Source organism: Somniosus microcephalus, chromosome 12 (assembly GCF_052327205.1).
Source record: "Somniosus microcephalus isolate GS21.2 chromosome 12, FLI_Smic_1.0, whole genome shotgun sequence".
Lineage (NCBI taxonomy): Eukaryota > Metazoa > Chordata > Chondrichthyes > Squaliformes > Somniosidae > Somniosus > Somniosus microcephalus.
In genome coordinates this window covers 98,860,085-98,884,855 of record NC_140998.1, presented here as the reverse complement: position 1 = coordinate 98,884,855, position 24,771 = coordinate 98,860,085, and the positions used below count along the sequence as shown (strand labels likewise).

General features: G+C 41.8%; 1 protein-coding gene across 1 annotated transcript in view; it reads right to left on the bottom strand.

Moving 5' to 3' along the window:
• Window positions 1–24,771, bottom strand: part of prorp (protein only RNase P catalytic subunit) — a 107,775-nt gene that overhangs the window by 29,570 nt on the left and 53,434 nt on the right. Inside the window, exons 5-6 of the mRNA XM_086003329.1 lie at window positions 9,305–9,453; window positions 4,339–4,534 (exon numbers count right to left, since the gene is read on the bottom strand). Of these exons, the coding sequence (XP_085859455.1) occupies window positions 4,339–4,534; window positions 9,305–9,453 (345 nt within the window). The remainder of the gene's footprint in view (window positions 1–4,338; window positions 4,535–9,304; window positions 9,454–24,771) is intronic.

Below are 24,771 nucleotides of genomic sequence, written 5' to 3'. Positions count from 1 at the left end.
TGACAGAGGATGTCAGCGTATGACATTTCATTTGTCGAAAATGTTTTGACATATGAATTGTCAGCGTTTGACAGCTTTGAGAAGGCACCTCCGGATCCCCAAGGGTTGAAACCTGCAGGAAGAAGCAAAGGTAAGTAAACTTTTTCTAACACTTTACACTCACCTCTCATACTTACCTCTCCACACTTGCACCCATCATTCACCTCCACAGCGGACTTTTCGATCCCTCTCACCCCCGCAGACCCACTGCTCGCCTCACTGACCCTGGCGAGGTTCGTTAACAGGCAGTTAATAGGCTTTAATCCCTTCCTGCCTCCAAGGAGACGGGACCTGGGGCAGGATGGCTTCCCGCCTCCTGGCAAGAGGGAACGGAGGCAGGTTGGGGGCGGGTTTGCCACTCGCCCCCAAATTCTGCAACTTTACCAGCAGTCCCGCCTCCATACCCGCTTCCTCGGGGCTGAGAAAATCCAGCCCAACGAGTCTGCAAAGGGATATAGATAGGTTAAGTGAGTGGGCAAAGATTTGGCAGATGGAGTATAATGTGAGGTTATGCACTTTGGTAGGAAGAACAGAAAAGCCAAATATTATTTAAATGGAGACTACAGAATGCTGCGGTATAGAAGGATCTGGGTGTCCTCATATATGAAACACAAAAAGTTAGCATGCAGGTACAGCAAGTAATTAGGAAGGCAAATGGAATGTTGGCCTTTATTGCTAGGGGGATGGAGTATAAAAGTAGGGAAGTCTTGCTACAACTGTACAGGGCGTTGCTGAGACCACACCTGGAGTACTGTGTACAGTTTTGGTCACCTTATTTAAGAAGGGATATACTCATTGGAGTTTAGAAGAATGAAAGGTGATCTTATTGAAACATATAAGATTCTGAGGGGGCTTGACAGGGTAAATGCCGAGAGGATATTTCCCCTCGTGGGGGAATCTAGAACTAGGGGGGGAATAGTTTTAGGATAAGGGGTCGCCCATTTAAGACGGAGATGAGGAGGAATTTCTTCTTTTAGAGGGTCGTGAATCTTTGGAATTCTCTACCCCAGAGAGCTGTGGAGGCGGAGTCATTGAATATATTCAAGGCAGAGATCGATAGATTTTTGAGATACAGGGGAGTCAAGGGTTATGGGGAACAGGTAGGAAAGTGGAGTTGTGGCCAAGATCAGATCAGCCATGATCTTACTGAATGGCAGAGCAGGCTCGAGGGGCCGAATGGCCTACTCCTGTTCCTATTTCTTATGTTCTCCTTATCCTCACAGGTATTGAGTACTTTGTACCTTTTGGACAGGAGCAGTATTTGCTGGACCTCCTTCACTACCTCTCCTACATTCCCCTTCTCCAGATGACTGACACACACTCTCCCCTTCCTGCATCTGTGCTTTCCTCTGGTATGTGATTGTACTCTGGAGTAAATTAACCAGTAATTCCTCCTCCTCCCTATGTGTCGGAGTGCCTCTAGCTCAGCCAGCAGCTCAACAACTCTGAGCCGGAGTGTCGAGACAGAGACATTACTTGCAGATGTGGCAGTCCGGGACAGTCTCATTGTCCAAATTCCCACATAGTATAATCCCGACACATCGTCTGCACTGCCATAACTTAATAAATTTGTTGGTTATCTGTAGTTTATTTCTTGAACTAATTGGTCACTTGCGGTCTAGATTTATTAAATAGGTGAATTTAGCTTGATGTTAAATATATTAGTAATTAGTTACTGTAAATAATTATGTAGCTATTTATCAGTTTTTAGTGTCTGTAAATGCTGTTAGAATTTAATCACTTAGCTCGTTTTCCTTTGACTTGCACTAATATTAAATCCTTACTAAGTCAAGCTTAACACTAACCACTAAAGATACTAAACACACAAAGGGATATCTATATACTTACCTATATACTTATCTTACTTTCCTCGGGTTCTGTCGCTCCTCTCTGTGTTGATTATGACGTCACTTTATCTATTTCTTCCAGTGCGATTATTTACTTATTTACTGCTGTCCATTGGTTTAAATTACTTAGTTCCTCCTTCCCCCACTGTACCGAATTCCTACTCTCACCAAATTCCTGTTGCCATTCTAGTTCTGCACTATTTTTGAACCATGTTTAATTGTTCTGATGATGATAAAATGTAGCACCTACATTTATATAGTAATAAAAATATGTTTTGTTGCTAGGACTCACCACTGACATTTCAAAACAAAATTTCTTGATTTTCTTGAATGCTAGCTATCTATTTCTCATGTAGAAATAAGGAAGATCAATCCCAGTGAACAAAGCTCTCACAAAATACATTAATTTTATGTAACATCTACAACACTAATATGCTCATCAGGGCGAGGACTTTGAGTCCTAGAAAATGGAGTACATTTCGCACTTTTGATATTTTCCCTGTGTCAGCGCAGAGCACTACCAGATCAAGTATAGCATGGGTCAACTCCATGTTCTTCTCCATCAATGTACCTTAGTTAACCTTAGCTCAAGAAGAGTCCCCTACTGCACCAATGCGACACTTCAATTTCCGACACCAGCCATACTTGTTGCCTCTGTGCAAGACTGGAAATTAGTATTAAAGTAAGGGGATTTTTACACTGTGGCTTTGCACCATTTACTTACTGGCATGACACTGTCTGAACTCAATTCACTTAGCACTCTTATACCTAGCTTAGACAACGCTCGTGAATCCACCCCTCCCCCCAAGTGGTCTTCCAAAGAACTTTGTATACATATTAATGTAGCTTACTGTTCACTTCATTAATAATTGCCTTAGTTTCATAGAGTGGCTTCTAAAAGCAAAAAGAGTGTCAGAAGTATTTGAGTTAGTTATGAAATGAAAACAAAAAAATGCCGGAAAGCACTAAGCATGTCAGGCAGCATCTGTGGAGAGAGAGAGAGAGTTAATATTTCAGATCTGATGAAAGGTCATCGACCTGAAACACTGGCCTGGATATTAACAGGGGTGGGGGTGCGGAGTTTCGGACGGGAACCGGAAGTCCGGGTTTCCCCGCATGCTGTAGAGTTTTAACTTCACAGTGGCGTCTTTTGTACTTGACAGGTTCCCTGCCGGGAAGTCAGCCTGATTGACAGGCTTGGCTTGGTGGGGGGAGCTTGGGGTGCCAGCGAGAAGCACTCCTGCTCCTCCTGGCCCACAAGCAGTGCTGTAAAGGCACTTACCTTCTCCCCGAAGCTGTCCTTGCCTCCCTTCAGCTGCCGGGTTTTCCTGAGGCCTGGGAAACCTGGCCAGCCACTGTAAAACTGGCAAAGGCGGTTAAATCAGAGGTTGCTAGCCTCATTAAAATATTTAAATTGCCAACCCACCTCCTGAGCAGGTTGGTTGCCCATCCCTTGTCCCGCCTCCGTTAAATCCGGAAGTGGACGGGTCGGGTTTCAGATTCAAAATTTTTTAACAACTGGCCCAACCCCAACCCACCCATTTTTTGGGTGTTAAAAATTCAGCCCATTAACTCTGTTTCTCTCTCCACAGATGCTGCCCGACCTGCTGAGTGTTTTCCAGCATTACCTGCTTTTATTTCAGATTTCCATGATCCGCAGTATTTTGCATTTGTTTTAGTTATTTATGATTTTGACTGAGCTCCAATGGATGCACAGGCAAGACATGAACTTCATGGGTGGGAATACCTACATCATTTCAAATACAACTACAACTGGTAGGAATTAAGGTGTTACTAAGCTACCCAGAAGAGTCTACCTACCCATTACTTAAATGGCTTTGTTTTGCAGGCTTTTCAAGAGGAAGTCAATCAACTGGTTTGCCTGTTTAACTCTTTCATGAACTGCTTCAAACTACACTGACAACTGACTGGATTTTACTGCTACTGTAAAAGACGCTTTGTGAATAAACTTGTTTGGTAATTCAATTTGATCTGAAAGATTCTGGTTTGACTGATATTAATAACCCTCAGAAGCAATGTGGGTGTGTAGTGATTTTTTTTTTACAAAAACCCAGAAATCTAAACTACTGTTCACCCACGGCATGCTATCCCAGGTGACTTTGCAGGAAATGAGAGTTCTTGTGTATGGGAGTTGACTTTTGTGTTAGGCATGAGAAAAGCACCTGGTCAGAGCTCAAGATCATAATAATTCGTGTTTCATATTAACTTTGAGAACACTGAGTTCCTTTTCAGAATATACATTGCCTTGAAGCATTAAAACTCAATATATGAAATTTATACCTCTGAACCAAATGTGGTTTCAGTAAAAAATACATGGAAGAATAATTTACTAAGTTACTCTCCTTAAAATATACACACAAAGAATTTTCTTATCGAAAGATTACACTGCAGTCTTTGTACTCCTAAATTGTGTTCAAAGTGTGCCTCTCACCTCAAATTTCATCCTGTGTCCTGGATTGTACATCGACAGCACGAGCTGGTGTCCACGCTGCCACTTGAAAAACAGTCTTCGGGTGTTCTTGTCAGACAAACAAGCTTTATGATCCCGCATGAGGTCTCTACTAAGGAATTTACAATGATTGCCTGAATGCATAGTTGCATATAACAGAAAAGGATCATCTTCAGAACTAGATCAAGAGAAAGCAGAACAAATTGTGATTACATCATTCAACATGTGCACACCAAAGTACCTTTGCAATGGCACTTCCTGTACACTCAACTGGAATTAAGACAGAAATTTAGTTGGTTCTTCAATTTATTGTCAATTTTGGTGGCCCAAGTCTTGCGATTTTGTGCAAGTTTTTCTGCTCAACCTGCAGTACCCTAAAAGCCACTAAATCTAAGACACTAATTTGAACTCTTACAGGCATGGTTTGTAACAATCTAATTTTGTGGAATTATACAGAAAAATAAAGTGGCTGTATATGACTGTCACGGTTCAGAATTTTGTGGCCATTTTATACACTCGAAAAGGACTTAGACATGAGCGATTTTAATATGATTTTGGGACAAAAGCTTGCCTGTAAAGAAGTAGTTTACCTAGACAGTCCCATTGCTGGGTTGGCCACCAATAAGCAGATGAGAGGAGATTTAAATGCATGATGGGCAGTTGTTTTGCACTCATCCCAAACAGTGGCCTATTTATTAGTAATGTCTGGTCATTCAGGAGACATCTCGCACCTTGGTAACATAAATTTATTTGATCTCTGCAATTCTTTGAAGGGAGGCTTTTTAAAAATCAACGCAAACACCCAAGGTCAGCCAGGTAGCTAGGGGCATAGATAAGGCAGCAGAAGGGCTGCAATGGGATTACAACAGCAGAATGGCTGTGAAGGAGAAATAACCTTCAGGAAAGGCAGGAAAGATATCAGAATAAATTCATATTTCTACATTAAATAAGTCCCCCCAATGTGGACTACAGTAAGTGTGTTCTTTATCTTTGTAATGGTACATGAACAAAAGTTGAACTGCTTGTACAAAGCAACTTTTATCATACTCAGTGTTCTGTACGTTTTATCTACCATGGTATAAAGCAGCTTGTGTACCGAAGCAAACATTCCTCGCCTAGTGTTAACTCGATCTGCCTTTGGAGAGATTAAAGGTTTACATGTGCTTAAGACATGGAGATCCAGTTCAGGTCACATGGGAGTTTCATTGCAACACTTGTGGGTCTCACTACTGCACCTAGCTAATACAGGGAAGTAGAAGTCAACTACTGTTTAAAAAAAAGTAGGTAACCAGACGGCTTAAGAGAGTGACTGACATCAGATACCTGCAGCAGACCCAAATTTGTAACAACAACATAGGCTTTTTATTCTTACAATTGGTTTTGAGACTGCTGGGTATAGATATATAAAAAAGATTTGCAATTTTAACTCCCTTTCTCGCCCCTCCCCCAGATAATAGATAATACAAATAGCATAATCATTAGTGGACCAAGATACATTTATCAATAATATTGCAGGTATATATTCAGGGTTTAAAGTCATTCACCGTGATAACTTAAACAAGTGATCTAGTACTTGTAAGAATTACAGAAGTTTTCAATTAGGAAGTTAGGCTGGGGACTTACTTTAAAAAAACGTGAAGACATTACGATTTTTTTCATAGAATTGTAGAATTTTACAACTTAGGAAGATGCTATTTGGATCATTATCCTGTGGCAGCTGTCTGAAAGAGCTATCCATTTAGTCCCACTCCCCTGTCCTTTCCCTGCACCCTGTTAAAGTTTCTTTGGGAGTGGGATCGATATTTAAAACTTTCAATTTGCACAATTATTTTATGTAAGATCTGCTCAACTGAACAAATAAGACAATTTCTGCAAAATAACCTCCAAACAAACCAAAGCAAGACCAATGGTAGAAAAGGTAAGTAACTGATCTAAGTTCATCAGAAAAGAACAGTGACGGGCTGGCAGCATTAAGCACATGGAAAACCTGGTGTGTGTGGACAACTGGGGGATATTTACTGGGGCAATAAGTTTTAAGGGGAAATGGGGTTCATTTGAATCTGTTGGAGGCTGAAAGCTGTCTCTGAATGTAGAAAATGCCATTGAAAGGTATTTAAACTAGTTGGGAGAGGGAGTGTGTATTGTCCCTATAGGATTAGGGAATGAATGGAAATGCTGGTAATAATAAAACAATATGAATTTCAATAATGGGGAACAATACTTAGGGTGAACCATATAGGCATGTACAGAATTCCTTGAAATGTTTTGATGTTAATGCTGTAAGTATTACAAATAAATAGTAGAATTACAAGCATACACTTCCATGGAGAATTTAGATATTATAGATATATCTGAAACTTGGTTAGATAATGGTGGATCTCAAGTGCAGTTGAAAGAGTACAAGGGATTTGAAAGAATAGATTGGGTCACAAAAGAGGGGGTAAACGAGGACATAATTGCAATATTGATGGGAATATTGGTTAATAGGAGGGAGTTGAATTAATTGGGTACAGTTGGATCCAAAATTGATTTTTGTCGTCAGTCATAGGCCTCTAGAGCAACAGGTTGAGAAAGATAGGAACTCTAATCAGATTACAAGAACAACAGAACATGATACTTTTGTCATAGGAGATTGTAATGTTCTGCCCATTATCTGGTGTGATAATGGGATACCAAATTCAGAGGGTGGGAAGACAAAATGACCTATTAACAATTGCTTCCTTATTGAGCATGTTAGGGAAAGTACGAGAGGGGACCATTTATTAGATTTAATACTTAATGGCCCAAATTCTGCTGTAATAATAACGGTGAGACTATCAGCGCTCGCTGTTATTACAGGGTAAATCTGACAGCAACTTCTGGCATCCGCACATGCGCAGTTAAACCAGTGGAAATCCAAAAGTTGCTGTCAGAGATACCCTTCTCCTCCACAGGGTGCACTGAAATCACTGTAACGGTGTGAACTTGAGGTATTTGCCCACTAGTTCCGCACTAAAAACGACTGAAAAAGTTAGGACTGGTACAATTAGGAGCAAGTGAGTTTTTAACGGTGTATAAGTAATAATTACTGCTAAACAACCTCTCTGGCCCTGAAAAATTTATTTTATAAGTGTGGAGTCTCATTCCCTAAGAAGAAAATTAATGTTGTAGATTTAAAAAAAAGTAAAATAATTTTTTTTTAAATTGTTTGTCTCTTTTATCTCTCTCCCTTAATCCCATCTGTATTTTCCAATCTTTATTTTGCTTCCTGTACATGATTTAAATGTAATTTATATTTCTTGGTTTGGACTGCGTGGCTCAGTGAGGATACTTCAATCTGATTGGTTGAAGAGCCTTGCTGTTGCTTGCCATGGTCACAGACACCACAGATCCCCTGTAGAGGGTACCACATGGAAATAGATGCCAGTTGACTGGTAGTCTTCGCTGACGAGCCTGCAAAAAGTCTGTGGGCAACTGTACGAGAGGTGAATGGCTGAGAGCAAAATCTGGGCCATTAATGATGTGTGATCTTCGTGTGGGGGAACATCTAGCAAAAGTGATCATTGAATCATTAGATTTCAGTTAGTGAGGCAAATTAATGCTACTGACAATATAACATTAGTACCTGATTTCAGGAGGGCTAAATTTTCCCTTGTGATAGATTTAAGGAAAATTATACTGAGTATGCTGTTAGGTGGGAATAATTGGTTGATATCTTGTAGCTAGAGGGTTGTCAACATTGGGAGTGATCTGAATGGGACCTGGTCACGGTTTGAGTTCCACAAGGCTCTGTGTCAAGACCGATGCTGCATATTTTTTAATGATATTTAGGAAGGCTTAAATGGAACTGTCCTTAAATTCGCAAAAATGTGCATTGTAATTTAGATCAAATCAATAGGTTGCAGGCCAACAATATGGGCAAATGTAGCATTATGCATTTGAGGTTAGGAAACTCTAGGCATGTTTATACCATGCGGAGTATTTGTTAAGGATAACCAATTAAGAAAGGCACCTGGGGGTAATAGTTGATCACTTGCTAAAAGGTGCACAAGCAGCGTCGGATGGCTATAGGGAAAGCTAATCGGGTTTTAGGTTGTATTGGTAGGATCGCAGAGTATAAAATGAAGAGCATTAGAAATAGGCTATATAAGGCTTTTGTTTCTCTGTATTTGCAGTTCTTTAACCAAATTTCATCCCTACATATGGTAAAGGATACTGAGGTTCTGACTAGAATGATACATAACCTTAGAGCTCTTAGTTATGAAGATAGGCTCCAAGGGTTAGGATTATTTACTTTAGATAAATGCAGGCTTAGAAGGGATATGACTGACGCTTTTTATATTTTATATGCATGTCCTCTAGTTCTACCATCCCCATCCATCTCAAATAACCCAGTCCAGTTGGATAGATAATTTGAGTTAAATAGGAATGACAAAACTAGATTATATAAAATCGGAATGGTAGAACTAGATTATATAAAATCTATCTATAAGCAAATACTTAGGTTAGATGCCAAGAAGTTTTTTCTTTGCAGTGTCATCACCTTCTGAAACATATTGTGGGTATGGATTCACTACAGATTTTTAAAATAAAACTCGACAAGTTCCTGAGTGAAAAATAAATTTCCAGTTATAGAGAACAAGTTGCTGGTTAGTTGCAATTATGATGAGCTGTGGATTGCCACAATCTCCTGGAGCTTTACTTGATGCCTTAGGGAGTTGGAGAGGAATTTCCTAGAGTATTTCCTGAATTGGCTGTGGTTTTTCCCTCTCCCAGGATATTGCATGGTTAGAGGGTGGGTCTATGCTGTCTGTGGCTGTACCATGTCTCGATGAGGTAGGCTTGATGGACCCAATGATCGTTCTCTGCCCTTTTCATATGTTTGTATGTTACAATTATTCAATTAAAAAAAAAGGCAATGACAGTATTTTCTTAAGTTTCCTTATACTGAACTTCCTCTTTGACTTACATATTTGCTGTAAAGAAGCAGTCAGCATACTTCTGTATAGCAGCCATATGACCTTTGTCCCAGCTACGTGTTCCTCTTAGCATGTGCTTGCGCCCAAGGACAAGGAGACGCAAGTTTTGTTGTGCAAGGTGAGAAACTACCTCAAGAAGCTGCATTGAAAAACATTTGCACATTATTAAGCTATAGGTTGATATTTAATACACATGGTGTTATGAATCTGCAATACAGATGTAAAAGTATTTTTTTCTTCTTTTAATAAGGGAGCAATTATGATCTGGACACTGTTGCAATACCATGTAGGAAGTTATGAAACTAGCAAAGGCGGCATTTGGAAAGCACTGAATGCCAAGCTCCTCTACTGCTAATGGTATCAGCTCATACACTTCTTCATATAACACTATTAAAATATTTATATCACAAACTTTTAATACATTTTTGGGATTGTCTCTTCCTGTGGGAAAAGAAAATGATCCAACTCCAGTATAAAGTACAATTATTTTGTATTCATCTCTTGTACAGGAAACTTTTGATTTACCGGCACCTAAATAACCGGAAACCTCAGTTAACCGGCAAAATTCAGGAGTAGGTTCAGGTAAGTTTTACTTCATATTGTACTTGCCTTCCTCCATCTGTTGCTGTGCAAGGGTGTGGCTGCAGCTGTTGCTAAGCTACAGAGACGCTTGGAACTTGTGGCCATTGTTCTGCACTTATTGCTAAGCAACAGGGTTTGTTGCTTTATACGGAGCTGTCAGCTCTCCGTATCTTTTACTATAGCTTTCGGTTATCCGGAATTTTTGATGAACCAGCACCACGTCGGTCCCGGATAAAAAAAAGTTTCCTGTAGAAGGCCATTATAACTCCACCTTTTTACATAGTATAAGTCAGTAGCGTACTGTTTTTAAAATTTATTTTCTCTGAGGATATTTCCCCGAGGAGGTGATGATGGGCTTTTATCCCACAACACTGCAGTCCTTGTGGTTAGGTAGGGAATAGGAGAATATTGACCCAGCAACTTTGAAGGAATGGCAATATTTGTCCAAGTCAGGATGGTGTGTGACTTGGAGGGGAAGGTGTTCTCATGACAGTGCTGCTCTTACCCTTCTCAGTGGTACAGATTGAGGGGGATGGGGGTTGCTGCAATGCATCCTATAGATAGTTCATACTGCATCCACAGTGTGCTGGTGATAGAGGGGGTAGATGTTGAGTCTAGTGATGGGGAGGGATAATCAAGCAGAATCATAGAATCATAGAAATTTACAGCATAGGAGGCCGCCATTTGGGCCATCTTGTCCGCACCAGTCGACAAAGAGCTATCCACCCTAATCTCACTTTCCAGTACTTGGTACGTAGCCTTGTAGGTTATGGCACTTCAAGTGCATATCCAAGTACTTTTTAAATGTGATGAGAGTCTCTGCCTCTACCACCCTTTCAGGAAGTGAGTTCCGGACCCCCACCACTCTCTGGGTGAAAACATTTCTCTTCAATTCCCCTCTCAACCTCCGACCAATTACTTTAAATCTATGCCCCCTGGTTATTGACCCTTCTACTAAGGGAAATAGGTCCTTCCTATCCACTCTATCTAGGCCCCTCAATTTTATACACCTCAATTAGGTCTCCCCTTAGCCTCCTCTGTTCCAAAAAAAACAACCCCAGCCTATCCAATCTTTCCTCATAGCTAAAATTCCCCAGCCCAGGAAACATCCTCGTAAATCTCTTCTGCACCCCCTCTAGTGCAATCACATCCTTCCTGTATTGTGGTGACCAGAATAGCACGCAGTATTCTAGCTGTGGCCTAACTGGTGTTTTATACAGTTCTAACATAACTTCCCTGCTCTTATATTCTATGCCTCGGCTAATAAAGGCAAGTATCCCGTATGCCTTCTTAACCACCTTATTTACCTGTCCTGCTACCTTCAGGGATCTATGGACATGCACTCCAAGGTCCCTCTGATCTTCTGCACTTCATAGTGCAGAAACTGCTCTGTCCTGAATGGTGTTGAGTTTCTTGAGTGTTGCTGCATCTTGACTTCAGCCCTGTAGACGTTGAATAGGTTTTATGGGGTCAGGAGGTGTGATACTTATTGCAGCATACTCATTCTCTGCCCTACATGTGTAGTCACAGTGTTGACATAACTGGCCCAGTTAAGCTTCTGGTCAGTGTTGAAAGCACTGTTGAAAGTGGGGGAAGGTAGTTGGGATTTTTATTGTTGCAGTGTCATTGCCTGGCACTTATATGGTGTGACTGTTACCTGCTACTTGCTAGCTCAAGCCTGTATGTTGTTCAAGTCCTGCTGTAGGCTGGCATGGGCTGATTCATTGTTGGAGGAGTTTAGCAGCTCATACTGTAATGTTACACAGCAACTAAGCAATATTTCTGCTCTGTGGAACAAATTACCACAGCACTAATGGCCCAGAAATTCGGGTCTCCACGGGTGAGTACGCATGGGGTACTCACCCGTAGGCCCAATGGAAGTGCCGGTTTCCTGCATGCGCAGGAAACCGGCACTTCCGTTCCCCTGAAAGCAGGGGTTCAGAGGTCGAACGCATGCACGGGAGAGGCTGCGCGTGCGCATCGAACTTCATTTTTTTTTTACAGATTTCCCAAGGTAAGCCTGCAGAATTTAGAAATGTAAAAAGCTGGTGGAAGGCCTGCTTTTTACAAGGTAAGTGGTGAATTAATTAAAATTAAAACATTTTTTCCACAGGTTTATTATTTTTAAATACTTTAAAGCAAGGTAAGTTTATTTTTAGCCCCGTTAGAAAATAAAAACATTTTTTCAAAAATTTAAATTGTTTAAAATAGTTATTTCATTTAATTTATAGTTTATTTAAAAAATGTGATTTAAAAAAAAAAATTATTTGAAGATTTAGTGATGTTTTGTAAGAAGAAAGGGCCCGTAGTATTTCTAAGTTTGACAGCACTTCCTGTCAGACTTATGAATGGAGCATTCCCTGCTCAGATTGGCTCCCCATGGCCCATGTGATCCCAGGGGACGCTTCGAACTAACTGCGCCCCTGGGATACACAAGCACTGCACGCCGGCAGCTGGACCAGGCCCAGGATCGGAATTCCACGGGGGCCCACAGCTCAACGGCCGGCACGCTAGCTAAGTGCAGATCGGGGGCTTGCACCCGCAGGAAGCCCCCAACCCGAATTTCTGGGCCATTATATTGGAGAACTCCACTGCATCACACCTCCCTATGTCCGCTACCTCCTCCAAACATACATCCCCTCCTATACCCTTGCTCCTCTGAATCTAGTGCCTTGTGCGCTCTTCCCATCCATTGCCCCAACATCCGTCACAGAGCTTTCAGTCTCCTTGGCCCTAGTCTCCGAAATTCCCTTCTAAATCCCATCCATCTCTCCATCCTCCATTAAAACCTGTCCCTTTGAGCTAATCTTCAGTAACCTTTTCTAACCCCTCTCTCATGGCTTGGCATCCATTTCTCTTATTATCTCTTTGTAATGACCCTTGGGATGTTGTGTGCATTACAAGCTCTAAGTAAATGCAAGTTGTTGTTTTCTGCCAGTTCTTCAGAGCCCATAAAAAGAGGCTGGAGAATCCATGTTAGTGGACAAACCCTTATGTATAAGTTATGCTATGGACGCTGGTCCAGTTTTACTATTACTAGGAGAGTCGTCAAAGTGACGAAATTTTTATTATTTCTGTTTTGAGGATATATTAGAAATCTTGGGCCAAATGCATTGATTGCTGTACTGACTTTATGTTACTGTTAACTTTTGCTTTTAATAAACCTGATTTGCAGTTTTAAGCCTAAGTCACACTATTACATTAACAAGGTTTCTGGTCAACCCCGGTTCACATTGCATGACCAGATACTGTGCATATAGTCAAGTTCTGCCATAGGGACCGAGGAATCACTTATGGCTATAGTCCATGGCACAGAGTGCAGGAGAAATATCTTTAAAAATATAACAATATCACTATGGTAATCTTCCGTACACTATTTTAATGTAGGTGTTAACCTATTTATTTTAACTGGTTAAAATCTAGACGAAGGAGTATCATATGAATGTATTAAGTATTCATCTAATACTATGGGTAAGAGTAATTTCTAAGCTTTAGTCTCTGAATCACTGATAATAGCATAAGTATTTAATAAAAAGTACCTGCTCATTACAGTAACTTCCACAGAGCCTTCTGATCTCCTTCAGAAGATGGCTGGCCATAATTGCATTGACCGTGTGTGATTTATTATCTTGTCATTTTGCATCCTGCAATGACTGTTTCTGTGCATTCCCATCCTTGTTTTCAAATCTCTCCATGTCCTCGTCCCTCCCTATCTCTGTAACCTCCTCCAGCACTATAACCCTCAGATCTCTGCGCTCCTCCAATTCTGGCCTCTTGCGCATCCCCAATTTTAATCGCTCCACCATTGGCGGCCATGCCTTTAGCTGCCTAAGCCCTGGAATTCCCTCCCTAAACCTCTCCACCTCTCTATCCTCCTTTAAGATGCTCTTTAAAACCTACCTCTTTGACTAAGCTTTTGGTCATTTGTCCTAATACAGGAAAAGTTCTGATATCCGGCACCGACAGGACCGGCGTGTTGCCGATATATCAAAACTGCCGGACATGCAAAGTTAACGTTGAAGCATACGGAGATGAAAATCTCCATATTTGACAACAAACACTGTTGCTCAGCAACAGCTTGTAAACACTCGACCCGTACCTTGGAAGCGTCTCTGAAGCTGTTGCTAAGCTACAAAGACGCTTTCCAGAGCCTGCCTGTTAAAAGAATGCTAGGAGAAGAAAAAAAACCTAACCAAAACGGCTGCTGATTTCTGCCGTTAGAGCGAGGTTTCCGGCCATACAACCTCCGGATAAACCAAAGTTTCCTGTATCTCTTTATGTCAAATTTTGTTTGATAACCCTCCTGTGAAGTGCCTTGGGACGTTTTACTACGTTAAAGGTGCTATATAAATCTTGTTGTTATAAATTCTATGTAATACTGTACTTATTTGGATCCCACACGGGAAGATTTGACCAAGTCAGATTCACAACTTGAGACCATGAGAATATGGGCAACATTTTGAGAGATCGTGCCACCAGCCTTGCACACAGCAGGCGATTTATTGAAAAATCACATTTGCACTGCTGGTGATTTTCAATTCAAATGAACAGAAAAATGCAGGCAGTACAAACACGATTGTCAGTAAGCCATCAATCGCACAGGGTCTTGAAAGATTTCACCCAAGACGTGCTGTGTTTGTCATTTCTCTTCAACCTTCATTATAACTATTATTCTGTCCCTTAATTAATATGTAACTCAATTTGAGTGGGGTGCTTGGGTTGATGTGCGCTCCTTCCGCTGTTTGCGCTTGGCTTCCGCTTGCTCCTGGCGAAGAGACTCGAGGTGTTCGACGCCTTCCCGGATGCTTCTCCTCCACTGTGAGCGGTCTTGGGCCAGGGATTCCCAGGTGTCGGTGGGGATGTTGCACTTTTTCAAGGAGGCTTTGAGGGTGCCCTTGAAGCGTTTCCTCTGCCTACCTGGGGCTCTCTTGCCGTGTTGGATCTCCGAGTAGAGCGCTTGTTTTGGGAGTCTCGTATCGGGCATGCGGACGATGTGACCCGTCCAGCGGAGCTGATCGAGCGTGGTCAAAGCTTCGATGCTGGGGATGTTGGCCTGAGTGAGAACACTGACGTTGGTGTGCCTATCCTGCCAATGGATTTGCAGGATCTTGCGGTGGCAGCGTTGGTGGTACCTCTCCAGTGCTTTAAGGTGCCTGCTGTACATGGTCCATGTCTTTGAGGCATACAGGAGGGCAGGAATCACTACTGCTCTGTAGAGCAAATTAACCACATGATGAAGCACTTCGCTAAGCCATAGAAACCAGGAGGAACTTGGATTTGATTCTAGCGTGTGCTGAATTCACTTCTCAGCCAGGACATCAGTAGGACAGTGTAATTGGCCTTAGTGATCCCAGGCTTTTCTTTTTGGGAGGGGGAACACGTGGGCTTGTTACTCTTTAGTGTTGAAGACTTGATTAGCCAGGGCAGGTTTGGGCTCAGCAGTAATGTCCCACCCCTCGCACCAATTCTTAAACTTTAATTCCTTGTTCCTCTTCCATTCAATCAATGTATGCTCTCCCTTCCTCCTCTCCTAAACGCACTGATTTTTGTTGGATGCAGTTTAAGCACACCAGTCGCTCTCAAGTGCCTCATTCAACTGACCATTTTCACATGAGCCTAGTCATTTGAGTATGTGGAGGCTATTTGACAATAGGGTCCTCAGCTGGGGTTGAACTTGGGACTTTCCTAATCTACAAAGTTCAGCTAACTTACTGCTTTAACTTAATTTGAAGTTTAAAAAATTGTCTATTCACAAGCTTGTGCTAACACAAATGATATGAGATCACCGCTTCAACTAGAACTAGGTCTCATTACCAATGCAAACTGCCGATTTTCATGAAATTATCAATATGCAACCACACATTTAGCATAAATACAGTAATAAAAGATTGTGCTGAACCATACATGCAGTGTAATGTATATAAAATGCACTGTGTACAGAATCCCATACATTCGTGGTATCAAATACAAAAAGGATTTTAAAATAAATTCTGAATTGAGACCTTGGAGTCAATTTTCACTTGCCTGGTGTTAACGGGGCAGTAATGGCTTCAAAATGGGGTCGGAAGCCTTACCGCCCCATTAACACTAACAAAGAGGTCGATGACCTTTTGAGAGGAGTCTACCGCTGGGCACCCGCCTGTTCCAACGCTATGATTAGGCAGAGTCAACATGGTTGGATGAAAGGTAAATCGTGCTTGACAAATTTATTAGAGTTTTTTTGAGGACGTAACCAGCAGGGTAGATAAAGGGGAACCAGTGGATGTAGTATATTTGCATTTCCAAAAGGCATTCGATAAGGTGCCACATAGAAGATTGTTAAGCAAGATAAGGGTACATGGAGTTGGGGGTAAGGTATTAGCATGGATAAAGGATTGGTTAACAGACAGAAAACAGATAGTAGGGATAAACAGGTAATTTTCAACTTGTCAGGCTGTAACTAGTGGTGTGCCGCAAGGATCAGTGTTTGGGCCTCAGCTATTTACAATCTATAAATGACTTAGATGAAGAGACCGAGTGTAATGTATCCAAGTTTGCTGACGATACAGAGCTAGGTGGAAAAGTAAGATATGAGAGTGCAAAGAGCCTGCAAAGGGATACAGACAGGTTAAGTGAGTGGGCAATAAGGTGGCAGATGATGTATAATATGGGGAAATGTGAGGTTATTCACTTTGGTAGGAAGAATAGAAAAACAGAATATTATTTAAATGGTGAGAAACGATTAAATGTTGGTGTTCAGAGAGATTTAGGTGTCCTAGAACAAGAAACAGAGAGAGTTAGCATACAGATACAGCAAGCAATTAGGAAGGCAAATGGCAAGTTGGCCTTTATTGCTAGAGGGTTGAAGTACAACAGTAAGGATGTCTTACTACAATTGTACACGGCTCTGGTGAGACCACACCTGGAGAACTGTGCAAAATTTTGGGGGGGGAAAATTGGCTCCCACCCCCTTTGGGGCAATAACTTTGCCAGATTACTTTTAGCGTCCCGAAAAGGTTAGCGTCCCCGCGCCCGAAATTCAATGGTAGCGCCCCAAGCAGGAGCCGGGGCACTACTGGAAGCGCTCCCCCTTCCTCTTGGGGTGCTCCCACTGAATATCGCGGCGCTATGTGCAGCAGCACCATGCGTGTCAGCACATAGCGCCGCGGTACTACAGGCCTCCCTCCCCTGATTAAAGGGAAGGAGCCTAGCGCAGCTCTCACCGGGGCTTTGCTGGACCACCGGGGAGTGGGGTGCCAGCAAAAGATCCCGGTACGCAAGAGGAGTGCTGGGCTGATGGATCGCGGCCGGCACCCCGCAGGAGGAGGCCAGAGGGGGCAGGTGCTGGGCCCAAAAAAAAGCCGCCCGGCACCTGGCCCTTAATTATCGCCACCCCGGCTGCAAAAATGCCACCCTGACCCTGTCGGGCATAGCGTCTGGCGTTAGATCAGGGGGCGCGAGTGGGGCGCTGCGCATGGCACCGACACCATTGCCGGAGGCGCAGCGCCGGGGGTGCTATTGGCTACCGCCGCCGCTAACCTCCTGCTGAATTTCGTGGGAGGTGTTAGCGGCACCGCGCCCAGGCGCTAGTTGCTTTGCGCCCCATTAGCGCCCCTAACGGGAGGCGCAAAGCAACCAAATTTCCCCCCCCCCCATGTCTCCTTATTTAAGAAAGGATATACTTGCCTTAGAGGCGGTGCAACGAAGGTTCACTAGATTGATCCCTGGGATGAGAGGGTTGTCCTATGAGGAGAAATTGAGTAGATTGGGCCAATACTCTCTGGAGTTTAGAAGAATGAAAGGGGATCTCATTGAAACATATAAGATTCTGAGGGGGATTGACAGGTTAGATGCTGAGAGGTTGTTTCCCCTCGCTGGAGAGTCTAGAACTAGGGGGTATAGTCTCAGGATAAGGGGTAGGCCTTTTAAGACTGAGATAAGGAGGAATTTCTTCACTCAGAGGGTTGTGAATCTTTGAAATTCTCTGCCCCAAAGTGCTGTGGATGCTCAGTCATTGAGTATATTCAAGGCTGAGATAGATAAGAGTTTTGGACTCCAGAGGAATTTAAGGGATATGGGGATAGGGCAGGGCAAGAAATTGAAGTTGAGGTTGAAGATCAGCCATGATCTTATTGAACGGTGGAGCAGGCTCAAAGGGCTGTATGACCTATTCCTGCTCCTAATTCTTATGTTCTTAAGTGGTAAGCCTCTTTTAGTATGTAAATCGGAGTCCTAGGACCCCAATTGCCATTTTAGATTGGAACTAGCCTGAGCGGGTGCTATGCACACTCCGACCAGTTCCATGGGTGATGGGGCCGAAGAGGCCCCACAAAAATAGTCAGGGCTGCTGCCACACCGAGACCCCAAACCTCCACGATCGCAACTCTCCCCACCTCCCTGGCGGCCAGGGCACCGATATTGATCGGCCTCAATTGGCGAGCAGCACTGGGATGCCTGTTGGACGCCCCACAGCTCGTCAGCCCGATGCAAATGAAGCAAGTGCTTCAAAATCGCTGCCTACTCTATGCTGCGGGTACAGGCAACCAGCTGGCACACTCCGCCGGCTGGCTGCCCAAAAGTCAAAATCGACCCCCTTCAATTTTAATGGAGGATATGCATCATGACATTGTTGCAGTTACCACTGAATGTGATGCATTTAAATATTCAATGCTCAAGGGGAAAGTACCGTTTTCATAAAGCAAGACACAGAGATGGAAAGTAAACTCTTTATTATGGTGTAAAGTGCAACTAGTCATCAGAGAACTAAATTTGTAACAGAAATATATGTTTGACGAATTTTCCAGTAATTTGGGAACATGAATAGTGGGCACACTGTGTACATTAATCATTGCTATGCAAAGGCAAAGCAATGTAAAATTATAATATTTGCCATGAAACCTGCTGTGCAAAAGATTTATTACTAAATGAAGAGCAATTTGCATGGTGTTTCCAAATCATAATTGGCTTTTCTAGTATTCAAGAAATGTAACTTCAGTTCTTGTATAATACTTTGCACCATAAAACTACGGTACATCATACATTCACGGATCAACCATTAACATTATTGCTACTTATCAACAGAATTTCAAACACTCAAGTTTAATAAGTGAGACAGCTGGTCCTAAGTGCATTTAACTAGCCCCTTACTGCACCTCAAACATGTCTCAAGGCACTTTATAACAAGGAATAACTTTGAAGTTTATCACTGTTTCATGGACTTCCCCTTTCCCACAAAGCCAATCCTCTTCTAGACTTTTCCCTGCCCTAGCTCTGGATCTACATCTCTCTCTAGTATCTCTTCCATCTCCCCTCTTTAAACTCATCTTGTCCATGATACTCCCCTCCTGCTCCCTTGGTCTGATTCTCACTAAACTCTTAATCACCCAACTTCCCTTCCTGGCCCCCATGCTAGCTGACCTTGTAAATGTTCTCTTTTCTCAGGTACTGTCCCCCTCACTTTCAAAAGCATCACCATCAACCCTCATCAAAAAACATAGCCTTGAGCCCTTTACCTTGCAAACTGTCCTCCCCGACCCCCAATCTCGATCCTCCAAAATCCATACCTACCTTTCCCACAACTCCCTGCTTGAATCACTTGAATTAGGTTTCCACCCCACCACTACACGGCAATGGCCCTAACCAAAGTCACAAATGACATCCTCTGTGATGGTGATCATGGTGCATTATCTCTCCTTGTCCTATGTGCAGCCTCTGACATGGTCAACCACACCATCATCCTCTTTTAATGCCTCTCCTCCGTTGCCCAGCTTAGTGGGACTGCTCTATTTTGGTTCCACTCTTTTCTATACAAATGTAGCCAAAACACCTCCAGCAATGGCTTCTCTTTCTGCCCTACACTATTGCCTCCGGAGTCTGCCAAGGATCTATTTGTGGCCTCTTTCTCTTCCTCATCCTCATCTACATGCTGTCCCTTGGCGACCTTTTCCTCATCTACATGCTGCTCCCTGATGACATAAAATTTAACATTATCATTGTGTTTAAACCACTTCATGACTTTTCCCCTCCCTTTCTCTGCAACCTCCAGCAAACTCTCCGTTCCACTGACTCTGGCCTTTCCCGCATCCCCAACTTCATCCCAGCATTGACAGCAGCACCTTCAGTCGCCTAGATCCACGTTCTGGCATTCTCTTCCTAAAAACCCCTCTGCCTCTCCACCCTCCTTTAAAACCCTCCTTGAAACAGACCTTTTTGACCAAATTTTTGGTCACTCCTCTTATTATTTCCTTCTTTGGGTTGGAATCCACTTTTGTTTTGATGACGCCTCTGTGAAGTACCTTGGTATATTTTTCATGTTAATACTGCTATATAAGTGCATTTTGTTATTGTTACCTATGCAAACTGGGCAGCCATTTTGCACACTGCAAGATCCTACAAACGAGATGAATGACGAATTCATCTGGTTCTTTGTGGTGGTGTTGACTGAGAAAAGACAGCTGGCTAGGACATTGGGAGAATTCCCTGCTCTTTTTCAAAAGATGCCATGGGATCTTAAATGTTTGCCTGAACCAGTGAAACAGGCAGAGAGGGCCTCACTTCAACATCTCATCTGAAGCATTGTACTCCCTCAGTACTGTGCTAGAACGGGAACCCAAATTATGCAGAATGCGCCTTAAATCCACAAATTTCTGACTCAAAGGATGCTCACCAACATAAAACAAATGCTCTCTCTTTCTGCTATTGTCTAAAGTATCAAGTTTATAAATGAAAATTACTGGTGTATCCAGAATGTTCAGGGAAAGTCCATTGTGTAATTCCAAAGAATTTCAAACAAGAGTTTTAATTTCAGCTTCGAATTCATTGATTTACATGCAAATCTAGCAGTACAACTTTACTGTTGAACAAACTGTGTAGGTTTTGGAAACTTTTGGCTGTGTTATTCAATTGTGTAATCACTGCACCACAAACCCAAATTTGCATGTTTCAGCAAGCTGCAGTGAGTATCCAGTAAGCACCTCAGTTTCAAATGTATTTCAAATGTTGTGCACAACACATGACTGAATTTTTAAAAACTTCAAAGGCTTCAAGTAAGTTCCAAGTGAAGTGAATGGAGGGTGGGGGGAGGCGACAAGATAAATTCTGCATGCCCAAATGTTGACTCGAAATATCCACATGCAGCTGTCTCTGTACCTGTGTGGTAACCATGTGAACAAGATACTCCCACTTAGAGTTGTGCAATCACCTCTGGAAAAACCCAACGGTATCATTTTCATTGTGAGCTTTGCACCCTTGTCACTAATGTGGCATTCCCAGATCATATAATCAAAATGCAATGAATTTGCATAAATGTACTGCATAAAAATGCACAATCATTCCTTCATCAGGAAACTGATATATTTAGTAGAAATACCCTATTCCCTTTCGTGTAGCAATTGATGCAAATATGAAAGGAATCAAATTCATGCGGATTAGTTGTAAATGATTCGTAGCAGCGACAGTATTCAAAAGCATAGCACAGGTTAAAGAAACAGAGGGAGAGGACTATACATTCCCACACCATGAAAGAAGAAGGTGCTTGCTATACAACTTCGTTTTTACTTATTAGTCATTATACATTTTTATCTTCATTAAGAAAATATCCCCATAATTTTATAGGTTTCAGATTTTATTAACTAAATGCTGATAATTTTGAATTCAGAAATAGTTTGGGCCTTGGCTGAACTGGAAGGGGTTACCTATATTTGAATGCAAACAATTTAAAATATGATTCATTTTGAATTCAGTAACATTGAACACAGCCCTTGTGAATGAATGCATCCTAGCATGACTGCACTTAATGAATGGTAGTTTCTCCTCCATCCATCCCCTCCAAAACACAAAGAGAGTTGTAGCAACAGAATATTTATAAGACCCTATAGAATCTAGAGTAAAAGCGCCTCTAGCATTTTGCTATGGATGAGACACAAAATGAAATGAAAGAGAACTGTCTCTCAGAGCCACACACACTCACAATGTAGTCACAGAGAGCTAACTAAGCAGAGAGAGAGGAAGAGACATTTCTTGCCTCGCCAATGTGTTTTTCATATCCCCACTTTGATTGAAATTCACAGCTTTTGGCTTTTTCTCACTCTTCATAGCCACTTCATTCTAAACAAGCACATGAAAATCAATAGCAAGAGTAATTTTTCATTGAAAGTGAAGAATGGAAGATGACAGACATTCTATTCCATGGCTCTACAGTGCACTCAGAACTCAATTCGTCAGACCCTTCAAACAATATTCTTCTCCTACAATTTTCTGCTCTTTCTCAAATTGGATCTTCCATGTCATGCACCTTCCATACCAGAGATCATGTGAAACCGGTCACTCGGGAGCACAAGAAAACAGCCCAGAGATGACTCTTCCCTGAGGCATTGCAGGCACAAACCCACATGACACCACACAATGGTGTAGCACAATCCTGCCACCTTGTGCTTCTAAGAAAAACATACAATTCCTAGCACGATAGCAAAATACTGCAGATGCTGGAAATCCGAAGTAACAACAGAAAATGCTGGAAAAACTCAGCTGGCCTAGTATTTCTAGTATGGTTTCTATTCTTGTTTCCATATCTTATCTCTCCTCAAACTATCCCCCATTGTCCTAATCTCAGAAATTCCTGATATTCCTTTTTGGTAATCACCCTACTTGTTCTTTATTTTCTGTCAGCTGCCTCAGATCATAGTGCCTGTAATATTTATACTACTAAGGAAAGGAGACATAGGAAAGAAAACAATGAGAAAAGACAGATATATAGAACAAACTGATAACAGCATAAAGCAAAAGGTTGGGAAAAAATTATATTTTCCCTCTTATTTATTGTGCAGAGAGAGTTGTGGAAAAGAGAGATTGGGCACCTAGTACAAAGATTCAAGGTGACTGGACTTCTGTTATTGACTGATATCATTTTGTTAACTGTGCCTGCACAATTTTGAAGAAAAGTGCAGTCACCTCCTCATTTAAGGAACATAGACAAGGACGAAGAGGTCCTGGTTTAGATTTCACTGATTTTGTTCGAGGACTGAGACCTTTACATTACAAGTTTTCAAACTGTAATCCCTGAACCCTAGGGGTTCTATTATCAGATTTTTATAATTGTTGACTTACTAGTATGTTATTTCCATTGCTTTACCCTACTAAATGTCTTCTGCAGCACTAGCTCAGTTTAGCTAACATTGTCTTTCAGTAAGTTATGACAAGAGTTCCCGGAAGTGTTCAACATTTACAGGTCCACATACAGAATAGTTTGAAAACGACTATTTTATGTGTCTGAAAATGTAGTGTTGTAGATTGTATTTGTAGATTGCAGTGGTCTAAACTATTTGTAGATAACATGTGGGGTGGCTCTCTAAGTTATGTGGCTAGGGGAGGAGAGAGGACACGTTTGATTTTTCTCTCCAACCCTCCCCCATTCTTAGTTGCGATGGGTTCAGTTTTAGCAGAATTTGTGTAAAACAAAATGTAAAAGCAATATAACTCAATTTACTTTTTGACTGCACTGCTGTTATAAATAGGAAGTTTTGCATAAACAAACTAAATTACAACTTTTTATAATTGATAATTTAAATTGGATATCAATTTGTCAACGATTATAGAAAGTCTTAAAGAGGAACAGGTTTAAGAATGGAAAATGTTTAAAAGTTTTAGTGTGTTATAGTTTTATTAATGGTTTGCCTATACTAATCTCAAAACTCTAGAAAATGCCAAATTTCAAATGTTGCACACCACTCAGACAGCTTAAGGTAAACCAATTTTATTATCTTGTATAGTCATCATAAAACTGAAGTAGATAGTCAACAACAACTTACATAGGATATACAGCAGAGAAAAAGGCCATTCGGCCCAACCAGTCTATGCTGGTGTTTATGCTCCACTCGAGCATCCTCCCATCTTTCCTCATCTAAATCTATCACCATAACCCTCTATTCCCTTCTCCCTCATATGCTTATCTAACCTCCCCTTAAATGCATCGATACTATTTGCTTCAACCACTCCCTGTGGTAGCGAGTTCCACATTCTCACCATTCTTTCTTCTGAATTTCCTATTTGATTTTTTGGTGACTATCTTATATTGATGGCCTCTAGTTTTGCTCTTCCCCACAAGTGGAAACACTCTCTCTGTATATACTCTATCAAAGCCTTTCATGATTTCAAAGACCTCTATTAGGTCATCCCTCAGCCTTCTCTTTTCAAGAGAAAAGTGACCCAGCCTGTTCATCCTTTCCTGATAGGTGTACCCTCGCATTTCTGGTATCATCCTTGTACATCTTCTCTATACCCTCTCCAGTGCCTTTATATCCTTTTTATAATATGGCAACCAGAATTGCACACAGTACTCCAAGGTTCGATACAAGTTTAACATAGCTTCACTACTTTTCAATTCTATCTCTCTAGAAATAAACCCTAGTGCTTGGTTTGCTTTTTTATGGCCTTGTTAACGTGTGTCGATACTTTTAGTGATTTGTACTCCTAGATCCTTTTGTTCCTCTACCCCATTCAGATTCTTATTTTCCAAGTGATAAGTGACCTCCCTATTTTTCTTACCAAAATGTAATGCCTCATATTTATCTGTGTTGATTTTAATTTGCCAATTATATGCCCATTCTGCAAGTTTATTAATGTCTTCTTGTAATTTGTTGCAGTCCGCCTCAGTATTGACTATCCCCTCCCCGCCCCCCACCAATTTGGTGTAATCCGCAAATTTAGAAATTGTGTTTTTGATTTTAAGGTCTAAATCGTTAATATAAATTGTGAACAACAGTGGTCCCAGTACTGATCCTTGTGGAACACCACTTCCCACCTTCTGCCACTGTGAATAGCTACCCTTTACGGATTCAGCAGAGGCGAGGTCAGAGAGCTTGGACCTGTGGGAGAGCAGCAGCGCGACCGGCGGCACTTA